We start from the raw sequence: 12,325 nt of genomic DNA on the forward strand, positions 1-12,325 counted from the left end.
GCGGTGGTTTGCAGTCCCATCACAGAATTTTACAGCATCTAGACCTTTGCTGTCCAGTACAGCATCCACCAGCCGCAGGTGTCTATTCAGATTTAAATTAATTAAAATAATAAAAATGTAAGCATTCAGTTCCTCAGTCACACGAGCCTCCTTTGAAGTGCTTGACAACCACACAGGAGTGGTGGCCTCCATCTTGGACAGCACAGATACAGCCCATTCCCATCATTGCAGAAAGTGTTGCCAGCAGCACGCATCTAGACTAACACGTTTATTGCATCATTCATTTAAAGGGGAGTGAACTCCTAGAATATCTACAAGTGAAAAGTGCATTTTTCAAACAGAATTCATGTGGGAGTAGGTTTGGAATCATCACCTTGCTTGCAGTCTGGGTGCTCCACACCACTCACCCAGCTGCGCCCTCACAGTCCAGCACCCTCTGTGTCTTTATGCAATCAGTGCCAGGTGGGGAGGGATGCATTCTGTCCAATGACATGTGGATGCTTTAGAGGGCTTGCATTCATTCCCGAGTCCAGGGGTACCCTTTCTACATCCTTGGCTGGTCATTGAGGGGAACGCCAGAGCAAATTAGAGAAGTTGTTTCAGGAACCTCCAGGCCAGCTGGGCAAATAGCACATTATCAGCCTGCGCTGCCACACTCCAGGGCTCTGTCGCTTTGGTGAAAGGAGAAGGGGGGCTTAGGGAACAGTATGTCCTACATCAGATTTTCCTCCTATGGTCTGCAGTCCCATCATGGAGCATCTAGACCTTTATAGTCCAATATAGGAGCCACCAGCTCCATAGGACTATTTACATTTCAGTTCATTAAAATTAAATAAGATTTAAAATTCGCTCCCTCAAGCACTGTTTGATGTAAGTGATTTCTGGCCCTGCTCGTTCCTACACATTGCACAATGATTCTTCTTGAAACCCCTTCTTGAGACCTTGTAAAATGTGTCATCTTGGGGCACTTCTTACCTTGCACCTAAATGTTAAGAATAGCAAATAACGGTGGTTCAAAGGCAGGCTTCCTTGCAGGGTTTTGCCAGGTGTACTGACAATAGACATGTCAGGCGGTCAAGTTAGTGACTGTCCTCTGCAAGTGGGGTGAGCAGCTAGAAAAGCAGCCCCTGCCACCTCTGTTAGGTAGGAGAGCTCTTCCTGCTGGTGGGAAGCCACTTCGTGCTGGGTCTTCAGAGGAGGCTGGCCCCCCCGAGGGTCTGGGGACCCCCATTGCCCCAGGTAAGAAGTACAGACTGGTCTGTACTTGGTGAGAGGAAAAAAACCTGTTCGTTCGTTTCTGTGAGTATTTGCAAAATGTTTAAGAAATGTTTGACATGTTTTATACAGCAGATTTGTGTTAAGAGGCAAAAAGAAGCATTCTGTCAGAGAAATCAGATGAATAATACCACAGACAGCGAGGAGGGTTCCTTTTAAGAAGAAGAATTAAGTGTGATGTTCCGTACTCGTTTAAAAGAGAAGAAAGAGAGAAAGGAAGAAAAAGAGCGGTTAGATTTGGCTGTAAACCCAGAGTGGCGCAGCTCAGGCTGCCTGAGTGCCATCTTAGCGGATGAGTCACTTGCTGGTTTGTTCCATATTTATAGCAGCACAGCAAAGTTGATGATTATAGTTACGAATCCTTGGCAGTTTGCTTTGTGCCCAAGTAGGCTGCACTCTTTTGTTGCTCCCAAGGTTCTATCAGCCATTGTGTGTTCCTTTCCCTGCTTCCGAGTGAAGACCAAATTCTGCACAGAAGTAAGTTTCCTTCATGGCAGAAATGAAAAACCTACCAGTCTCCACCGAGATGAAAGGGAGAGGATGTTTCCTGAAGAAAGAGACATGCAGAACAGAAACTGGGGGAAACACTTTGTAGAGAAGTTCAGAGTTGTACTAGAGAAACTTTCCCGTCGCTGTTTTATCATAGTTGTCTCGATGGGTCACCAGCATGACACCCTCCGAGTGGATGGGGCTTCATGCCTGCATAACTTTTTGCTGTTTGTTTGACTCTTTCCTTAGAGCCTGCCTTCTTCCATGGGATGTGGGGCAGCCATGGCTTTTTATTTCAAAAATTCCGTGCCGACCAGGCGTAGTGGCTCACGCCTCTAATCCCAATACTTCGGGAGGTCATACTGGGCAGATTGCTTGATCCCAAGAGTTCAAAACCAGCCTGGGCAACATGGCAAAACCCCATTTCTGTGAAACATACAAAAATTAGCTGGGCACAATGTTGTCTGCCTGTTGTCCTAGCTACTCGGGAGGCTGAGGTGAGAGAAACATTTGAGCCCGGGAGGTCGAGGCTGCAGTGAGCTGTGGTCGCACCACTGCACTCCCAAGTTTGGCATTGGAGTGAGACCTTGTCTCAAAAATAAAAATAAAAACTTCTGTTCACTGGAAGGAGCCTAGGGGATTCCCCTTCTTCAGCTTTGGCGGCAGTGTAGGAATTCCCCCAACGCTACTGTGGGTCCCCCCAGGACTGAGCCCCCTGCCAGCAATGGAGAGTCCCTTATAGTGCAGCAGTGTGCTCTGTCATTAGACAACCCAGGTGCCCACCGTTCTTCCCAAGCTGTGCTGGAAGCCTCCTTGACACTGACCCAGCATCAAGCTTCCTGCCTTGAACTCTCAGGACAACACAGATGGTGTCTGTTCCCAGTTCCACCTGCCAGCCTTGGTTACTGTTCCTTCAGCTAGACAGTTCCAGTGTAGTCACTTTCCACCCATCACCCTCGTAACCACCATTCTCCAAGTGCAGGTGAGCCCTTCTAGAGGGTGGCACCAGATCTGAATGTGGAGGAAGGATCTGCATACCATTCTACATGTCCCTCCAGAGGACACCAGGCAGGGACAGGATTTTGTTCAGAGTGTTTATGTCCCTTTTCCGTGAACCTTGCCTTCTTATTTGGGCCCACTTGCATGTGCACGTCTAAAATACCTGAAACCCAGCATGATCCAGTCTCAGCTATTCATGTTGGTGTCCAGCTCATGGCTGTTCCTGTGTTTTGGTAAGGAGAGGCCATTGTTTCAATACTACCCGGTTTGCACCTATTGGAAACATCAGTCATCCCTCACTCCTCCTTTTCTTTCACTGTCCTTATTCCATTTCTCATCTTGTTGATTCTACCTCCCAGACATCTCTTGTGTTTGATTCCTCCGCCATCCCCACTGCACTGCCCCCGTGCAGCCACCATCATCTCTTACACAGTCTAGCTCAGTCGTGTCCAAACCGTCCCCGTCTTTGGTGTCACCTCCTTCCACACCATGCTTCACAAGAATAGCAAATTTATCATTCTGAAATACACATCCAAGAATGTCACTCCCTGTTTAAATACCTTTTATCTGCTTTTTCAACATTTCCTGCCTTTACCTGTGCTGCTGCTTTTGTTTGTTTGTTATTATCAATGTTTTGCCAGAATGCCCTCTTTTTCCCACTTAACTACCTGTTCAATCTCCTATTAATTCATCTTTCAAACTCAAGCTCAAGTGCACCTGACCCAGGAAGCCTCTCCTGGCCTCATACGGTACGCTAGACATCTGAGCATCTCCACTGTAGCATGATAATATTATTACTTGGTTAATTGTATTTCTTCTCCTGTGGACAATGAATTCTTTGAGGGCAGGGATAGTGCCCCATTCACCTCTCCTTCCTTAAAACCTGACATGGGTATTTGGCATTTAATAGACATTCAATGACTGGATGGATGGTGGATGGATGGGTGGGTGGGTGGATGGATAGATGGACGGACGGACGGACGGATGGGCGGACAAATGGTTAGATGAAACTGGATGGGACCCCGGGATACAAACTCCTAAGTTTTCACAATGGAATGCCCCCTCTGCCACTTCCACATCATGTGTCCATATCACATGAGCAACATCACACCATATTTATCTGTCCCCAAGAACTCAAACATATTTACTTTGACAAGTTTCGTAACTGTCACCTGTGAGCAGGACTATGTGGTAGGTGCCCCTGCAGGACATCTGTCAATGAGAAATTCCCCTCAGAGGATTCAGGGATGAATTGACTGAGGTTTAGCAAGTGCTTTCTTGCCAATAGGTGTCTGATATCTGTAGGGAAAGCCTAGTCAGATTCATGATCTGTTGTTCCAGCAGGAAAGAGATTGCAAGCTCAGAAAGCACCATACCTGAACCATGTCCCTTCTGCCACTTTGATCTTGTGCCCTTGGCATTTATTACAGCCCCAGATGAGCTGTTTCCTGTGGAGACTGTCTCCATGTCATAACAATGTGTATGGGAAGACAGTCTTCTTTCTGTCACTCAGGGACCCTTATGTAAGGAGCCATGTGGGACATTTCTCCAGGAATTTTATTCAGAAGAAACTGCCCTCTGGGGGAACTGGTATGCGTTCCTCTAGCGCCATGCTATTCCAGCTGTGGCCACAGGCCAGCAGCTGCAGCACCTGAGAGCTGGTTGGAATGCAGAATCTCAGACCCACACAGGCCGGCCGAATCATACTCTGCATTCAGCAGGACCGCAGCTGATTTGTGTGCACAGCACATTCTCAGAAGCTCTGATCTTGCAGATGCTGAGAACCATTTAACCCGCCTTCTCTTTGCACCTGAGCTTCCAGATTTCTGAGTAAATTCCTTGCTCTTTTAGTGTAACTCACCCAGTCACCTCGGGCGATCCTCTTGGTACCTTGCCAAGAAGTTTTATTCTTCATTCACTCAGCATTTCAGTTGAGCACTCCCCGTGTGCCTGGTCCTGTGTTCCGAGCACTAGGAGAGGAACAGAAAGAGCACAAGGGTCTCCTGACCTTGAGAAGCTCCCAAAACAGGGCCCCTGTTCCTTCACACTGCAATCTGAGAGCAGGACTTTGCCCCCTTTCACAGGCGGGGGCTGGGGAGGTCTTTGTAATTCTCCATGGTTTCAGGAGAGCTTCTTGGGGAGTGTTTCTTTCATGGGTGTGTTTCTTTCTGATGCCTGCTGCCTTTACAGTTCGGAAGCATGTGTTTTCTGGAGGGTGAATACTTGTTTGTCTGACTGATGGTGAGTGTGTGTCTCACGTTTCTCTGTCTCTGCCCCTTTCTCCCCAAGAACCAGGGTGTGGTCAGTCCCACACTGGCTCCTCCACAGTGTCCCCTCATCCTGCCTCAGGGACAAACCTCTCCTGCTCCTTCCCCCCGCTAGTCATTGGCTCCATCCCACCCTCACCGTCTTCTTGCATCCCGCATCCTGTCCCTTTCTTCACTCCACTTGTGATGGGGCGGCTCCCCTGCGCTCCTCAGCCACACTGCGTTCTCCCAGCGACGGAGGAGATGCTAGGGCTTTGGTGCCTTCACCCCTGGCCACCCTGTGCTGTGGCCAGCTGCCACATACTCATTGCATCTCTTCATTTGATGTCCTCTTCCTTGTCTGTCTGTCCATCTTGCACACTGAACAGAACATCACCACGCCCTGCAGAGCACCTGTGTACACAGTTGAGCAGGCCAAAAATCAGCCATTTGTTGAAATAAATGACTGACAGTAACCCCTCCAACCCTGCTTAGAAAATAGGTTAGGGCAGACCAGGTGCGGTGGCTCACGCCTGTAATCCCAGCACTTTGGGAGGCAGAGGCAGGCAGATCACGAGGTCAGGAGATCGAGACCATTCTGACTAACATGGCGAAACCCTGTCTCTACTAAAAATACAAAAAATACAAAAAAAAAAAAAAACATTAGCCGGGCATGGTGGTGGGCGCCTGTAGTCCCAGCTACACAGGAGGCTGAGGCAGGAGAATGGCGTGAAGCCAGGAGTGGAGTTTGCAGTGAGCCGAGACTGCACCACTGCACTCCAGCTTGAGCGACAGAGTGAGACTCTATCTCAAAAAAGAAAAAGAAAAATAGGTTGGGGCATAAAATGACTTGGAATATAGTATTAGTACTAGCAGCAGTAGTAATAGTAGTAGTACTGTTGTCATTTAATACCATGGGCTGGTTTAGACAGACCATTGAGTTTTAAGTCAAGAAAGAAAAATAGGGCTGGGGATGGTGGCTCACACCTGTAATCCCAGCACTTAGGGAGGCCAGTGCAGGAGGATTGCTTGAGACCAGGAGTTCTAGACCAGCCTAGGAAACATAGTGAGACCCTGTGTCTACAAACAATTTTTAAAAGGCCAGGCACCATGGCTCACGCCTGTAATCCCAGCACTTTGGGAGGCCAAGGCGGGTGGATCACGAGGTCAAGAGATCGAGACCATCCTGGCCAACATGGTAAAACCCCGTCTCTACTGAAAATATAAAAAATTAGCTGAGCGTGGTGGTGGGCACCTGTAGTCCCAGTTACTCAGGAGGCTGAGGCTGGAGAATCACTTGAACCCGGGAGGTGGAGGTTGCAGTGAGCTGAGATTGCACCACTGCATTCCAGCCTGGTGAGAGAGTGAGACTCCATCTCAAAAAAAAAAAAAAAAATCAAAGTTAGTTGGACATGGTGAATGCCTGTGGTCCCGGCTACTCAAGAGACCAAGATAGGAAGATCTCTTGAGTCAGGAGATCAAGGCTGCAGTGAGCTGTGGTCACGAAACGGCACCCAGCCTGGGCAACAGAGCATTACCCTGTCTCAAAAGAAAAAAAAATGGATCGGGGGGTGTGGGGAGGGAGAGAGAGACAGAGGCAGAGACAGAGACAGACAGAACGAGAACTGGAAATACCCTTTTAACTTGTTTTGTAACTGCCAAGCAGTTGCCCTTTCTGCCACTAGGTGATGCTCTTGTAAACAGTGAAACCTAGCAAAAATGCCGTATTTGGGGGGAATTTTTTAAAACTCGCTTTGACATCATTGAAAGTCATTCTTTTTCAATCTGAAAACTTGTGTACAACTTCAATTCCAAAATATTCTCTCTCTGAAATGTCTTACCATCCATAACACCCTACCCCCAACCAGCCACTTGGACACCATAAGGCCAGACTCTTGTCCTACGTATAGCTGTGTTTCTCCATTGGTCTGTCACTGAATATTTTATTCAAATAGATTGTGATTATGAATCATTCTGTGTGAATATGATACAGATTTTATATTTAAATTAAGCTCGTATAAACTCACTAGGAGAAAGAGAATCACCAATTTTATGAAAAATCCATGGATAAGGGATTGAAATAAAGGTCAAGAAAGAGGTGGTAGCAACTGTCTTTTGTCTGGGTTTCACTGAATAACTTGGTCTCTGCTCTTCTCCCCTCACTTCACTTTGGATGAGGTTAGGGTGGGGCAGAGTCTTAGAATGTAGGAGAGCCCCACATTCATCAGCCCTGTAAGGTATCTGTGCTGGGCCTGTGACTCCAGAAGGGGCTGGTGTGGGTGATGCAGAGACTCAAGGGTCCTGTCCTCTACAGTGACAGCAGGGTTGGTTAATCCCTGTGACCCTGAGGGGTTAGAAATGGGGGTCTTGGGAGTGGGCTCTGCATGGCCTGGAGAGGGAAGAAAGGCTCAGGACGCACATCGGTCAGGCTTCTGTCTGCTAAGTGAGGAGAAAGCCCCGGGACCCTGGGCGAGTTACTCAGCCCCTCCTGACCTCAGTTTCTTCACCTGTGAACTGGGAGTTAGAACAAATGACCACAAAGGTCTGTTCAGTTCTCATCATCTGTAACTCTCTAAGACAGCGCTGTCCAGCAGGACTTCCTGCCGTGGTGGAATGTTCTCTCACTGCACTGTCTCATACAGGAGCCACTGACCGCGTGTGGCTACTGAGCCTGTGAGGTGTCTCTGGTTTCTTGTCTTAACTTATTTAAATTTGAGTAGCCACATGTGACTAGTGGCTACCATACTGAACATTGCAGCTCCACGATACAGAAGAAACTATGTTAGATAGAGGAAAATGAAACATCTCAGCGTGGCAGTTCATGGATGTCACAGGCAAATCATGCCAACTAGGAATAATATAAATTCTCCTGAATGCACATCAACAACAGTCCCGTTTCCTTTGAGGAGGCAAGAGTCCTATGAAGCAGAACCATCCGCAGAAATTAGACAGAAGGAAAAAAGCTTTCAGAAGGGATGAGCCGTGCATCTGCATGAGCTTGCCTGGCAGAGCCTGGTTCAGTAATGAAACCACCAGAGTAGCTGGACACATCTCCCTTTCACCCTTCTAAAGCAGCAGGGAAGGGCGCAGAGTTTTCAGCAGTTTCCAGATCCACCCTGCCTCCTATCCCTTTTCCCCAAAACCAGTGACAATGTCTAGGCCAGATGTGGGCGGGGGTGGTCAGTGCGCCCTGAGTGTACTCAAATCCTGCTGACAACCCGTGCAGCTGAGGCTCCAGGGAAACATATAGCCCCCAGGTGCCAGGCCCCTACAGTCAGCAGTGTTTGCTCTAATAAAACAGTAACCCAGTTATTAATGTCTCCTCATTCCCCATGATGAAGGAGTCTATCTGAGAACAATCCAGCACAAAGCTACCGGACCCAAAAGTCATCCAGTTCCGTGTCTCCGTCTTCAAATGCTCCAGGCTCCTGCTCACCTGACGGCGTTGATCAGCAGTTCTTAGATGACTTCCACAGGGTGACCAAAGGGGGCTCCACCGAGGATACCAGCCAGTACTACTGTGACAAGGTGAGCGAGCGCAGGCAGCCGGGTGACCCACCCGGCCAGGGCTTCCAGACCCCTTGTGGGCAGCTGAGTAGCTCTGACTAAATGAAAATATCTTATCACCAACTGCTGGAGAGAAATGTAATGTAAATGACCACTTTCAAACGTTTTCCAGAATGATAATGGTGACGGCTACTTAGTCTTGATCCGTATCACACCAGATGAAGATGGAAAATTTGGATTTAATCTTAAGGTACGTTGTGTATTTATAAAGGAAGTTTTGTGCTGTGAAGCAGTCTTTCCATGAGTTTTTAATTTGCATTAGAAATGTGCTGCATTCCCGAGTTGCATAAGGAAATTGATTCAACCCTCAGAATTGAGAGTTGGGGAGTTTTTTTGTTTTTGTTTAGTTTGAGTTTTTTGGCTTTTCTTTTCTTTTTTTTTTTTTTTTTTTTGAGAAAAAAACTCACTCTATCGCCCAAACCTAGAGTGCAGTGGCACGATCGCAGCTCACTGCAGCGCTGACCTCCCCAGGCTCGGGTGATCCTCCCACCTCAGCTAGGGCTATCAGAATGCACCACCATACCCAGCTAATATTTTTCATATTTTTTGTAGATATGGGGTTTCACCATGTTGTCCAAGTTGGTCTCAGACTCCTGGCCTCAAGCAGTCTACTCGGTTTGGCCTTCCCAAGTGCTGGGATTACAGGTGTGAACCACTGTGCCCAGCCTAGAATTGAGAGGTTTTTTTTAATGTGGCCTTAACAGCTGTCAAAGGCCAAGTGCCGGCTCTGTGCCTGGCATTGGCTATGCACTAGATTCATAGCACCTTCTTAAGTTCTGATAATAAGTGGTAAGGTCAGTATTTTTAAACCCATTTTGCAAATGAATACTGAGGTTCCAAGAGATGAGGGCACACACTTGGCAAACAGATCTACCCACTTCAGGAATGCTATTAAGAGAACCCCTCAGCATTGCTGAAGCTGATAAGAGAAAACAATTCAAGTTCAACCTGCAGGGCCACCACTCTCCTCCAGGCACGTTTAAGCAGGATCTGCAAACTAAACTCATAGGCCAAATCCCATCTGTTTCTGTAACTAGTTTTTTTGGTAACAGCCACACCTATTTGTTTACTGGTGGGTTAATGACTGCAGAGTTGAGCAGTTGCATCAGACCCCTCACTCCCACAAAGCCTCTCTGGCCCTTTACAGGAAACGTGTACTCACCCCTGCTCTAGGACAAAGTGAGGGCAGGTGGTCCCCTACCCCCCAGCTGCCATCGCGCACACCCTCATCTGCCCCAGCAGCTGTGTTGAGGACCAGCGCTCACAGCCAGATGCGCTCACAGGGTGCGCCCCTTTCCCAGGCCTTGCTCACCTCTGCTGAAAGCCCCCTTTTCTAGCAGCACTCGGAAGACATGCTGTGGAGTCCCTCTCCTGGGGGCGTCTGCGTTTTTAAGGAGGAGCTTGCTCTCTCTGAGTGCATCTTTTAGTTCATGAACTGTGGGGATGGCAGAGGGAGGCTTCTGAACAGAGTCCTGGTCAGCCCGCTGGATCGAGGGGTCAGGAATTTGTTCCGTATTTCTGAAATGACGTGTGATTCTAATCAGCGATAGTGAAGTTTGAAGCCTCGCTGTACCAAAGACTCACATTTATTGGTACCTCCATGTTGTTGATGCTGTGGCTACTCCAGTGTTTGTTTGTTTTTTTTTAACTTAAAAAACATTGTTTTTTTTTTTACTTTAAAATGTTTACAGGGAGGAGTGGATCAAAAGATGCCTCTTGTGGTATCAAGGATAAACCCAGAGTCACCTGTAAGTAAATACATTCCATGTTATTCCTCATGTTTGTTCTCCCCTAATTCTAACAGGTTTCTGTTTCTGTGTCCCATTTCTTTTTCTGCCAGAGCAAAGAACGTGCTTAGATACACCATGTTTTCTAGAACCTTGCTGCTCACTGTGCTCTTTGAAGCCATAGCACCCGTGTTACCTGGGACTTCATTAGAAATGCAGGCTCTCTGGCCCCATCTTAGGCCTGCTGAACCGGAATCTGCATTTTTAACAAGAGCCTTGAGTGGCTGGTGTGCACATTAAATTTTCGGAAGTCCTTTTCAAGAGAAGGAAACTCAGGCAGTCTGCTGTCCTGCTCACTCTAAGTGGGCACGTGGGCCCTGTGCCTCTTCTCACCATCTTTCCACCAGTGCCCCTTTCATCCTCTGTTTAGGCCTCCTAAGAAGAGCATTTGCTTTGTTTTTCTTTCAAATTTATTTTATTGTTTTTAGGCCAGACATAGTGGCTCACACCTGTAATCCCAGCACTTTGGGAGGCCGAGGCGGGTAAATCACTTGAGGCCAAGAGTTTGAGACCAGCCTGCCTGGCCAACAGGGTGAAACCCCGTCTCTACAAAAAATACAAAAAGTGTCTGGGCGTGGTGGCGCACAGGTGTGATCCCAGCTACTCGGGAGGCTGAGGCAGGAGAATTCCTTGAACCCAGGAGGCAGAGGTTGCAGTGAGCTGAGATCACGCTGCTGCAGTCCAGTCTGGGCGACAGAGTGAGACTCTGTCTCAAAAATAAAATAAAATAAATTTATTTGATTGTTTTTAAAATAATGATAAGTAATTTTTTCCTTTAATTTTTTTGTTGTGCATACTCAAGGTATACAACATGACGTCTTGTTATACATATAGTACTGCAGTCAAACAAATTAACATGTTCATCACTTTCCATAGTTAACCTTTCTTTTCTTTTTTGAGAGACAGGGTCTCGCTCCGTTGCCCAGGCTGGAATGCAATGGTGCGATCATTGCAGCCTCAAACTAGGCTCAAGCAATCCTCCTGCCTCAACCTCCCAAGTAGCTGGGACCACAGATGTGTGCCACCTCACCTGGCTCCATAGTTACCTTTTAATCATCTGCTTTTTTAAAGCAGTAGGAGTCACTGTGCCTCCTTACAGTGAGCCATGTTGGGATTACTCTGAAGTAGTCCTTAAGCTCTTGTCATTTAACTTTTGTTACTGTTTATGGTTTCTGTAAATTCAGAAGGCTTTCTTTCCTGTGCTGTTCAGTACCTTACTTCTCTCCATAATGGTTTTTGCCTCTGCTGTGAAGCTTACAAAAGCTTTCACCTTTGCAAGACAGATAAATACTCACCTCTAGCTGGCAAATCATTTCCTAACCGTACATCTAGGAAACAAAAGGCTGGAAATGGTATAGTTATATTATAATAAGTGAAGGTTGACTACCACAGAGGAATGGCATCAGCAGTTTTTATAGCCTTATTCTGAAATGTTTTATAACTTATATTCTGAGCAGTACTTCTTTATATCGTGCAACCAACTACCATGTCCACATAGCAGTAGATGTATTATAAAAACAATGACAGTACTACCCGAGGGAGAGAAGGCAAACTTGATCGTGGTCTCAGGTGTCTGGGAGCAGAGCAAGTCATGGTTCTTCCCCCGAGGACTGTGTTATGGTAACAGGAGAAATTTGCTTTTCCCCTCCACCCAGGCGGACACCTGCATTCCTAAGCTGAACGAAGGGGATCAAATCGTGTTAATCAATGGCCGGGACATCTCAGAACACACCCATGACCAAGTGGTGATGTTCATCAAAGCCAGCCGGGAGTCCCACTCACGGGAGCTGGCCCTGGTGATCAGGAGGAGAGGTAATGGCCACCTGGGGGGCGGAGCCATAGGGACACTGCCCTAGCAAAGCCACGCCTGCTCCAGCCCTTTATCTGCTCTTGAAAATGTTGAGGTTGTAGCCAACATTTGAAAATCAAGAATCTTCAGGTAATAACCCAATGTTTGGCTTC

General features: G+C 47.4%; 1 protein-coding gene across 14 annotated transcripts in view; it reads left to right on the forward strand.

Annotated features, from left to right (window-relative positions):
• The window catches only part of PTPN3 (protein tyrosine phosphatase non-receptor type 3), a 123,421-nt gene that overhangs the window by 79,806 nt on the left and 31,290 nt on the right, over window positions 1-12,325 (forward strand). For all 14 annotated transcript variants that reach the window (XM_074016861.1, XM_074016865.1, XM_045373599.3 and 11 more), the window contains 4 exons: window positions 8,351-8,537; window positions 8,689-8,766; window positions 10,268-10,324; window positions 12,019-12,175. In XM_074016861.1, coding sequence (XP_073872962.1) covers window positions 8,351-8,537; window positions 8,689-8,766; window positions 10,268-10,324; window positions 12,019-12,175 — 479 coding nt within the window. The remainder of the gene's footprint in view (window positions 1-8,350; window positions 8,538-8,688; window positions 8,767-10,267; window positions 10,325-12,018; window positions 12,176-12,325) is intronic.

This window comes from Macaca fascicularis, chromosome 15 (genome assembly GCF_037993035.2).
Source record: "Macaca fascicularis isolate 582-1 chromosome 15, T2T-MFA8v1.1".
NCBI classification, from domain to species: domain Eukaryota; kingdom Metazoa; phylum Chordata; class Mammalia; order Primates; family Cercopithecidae; genus Macaca; species Macaca fascicularis.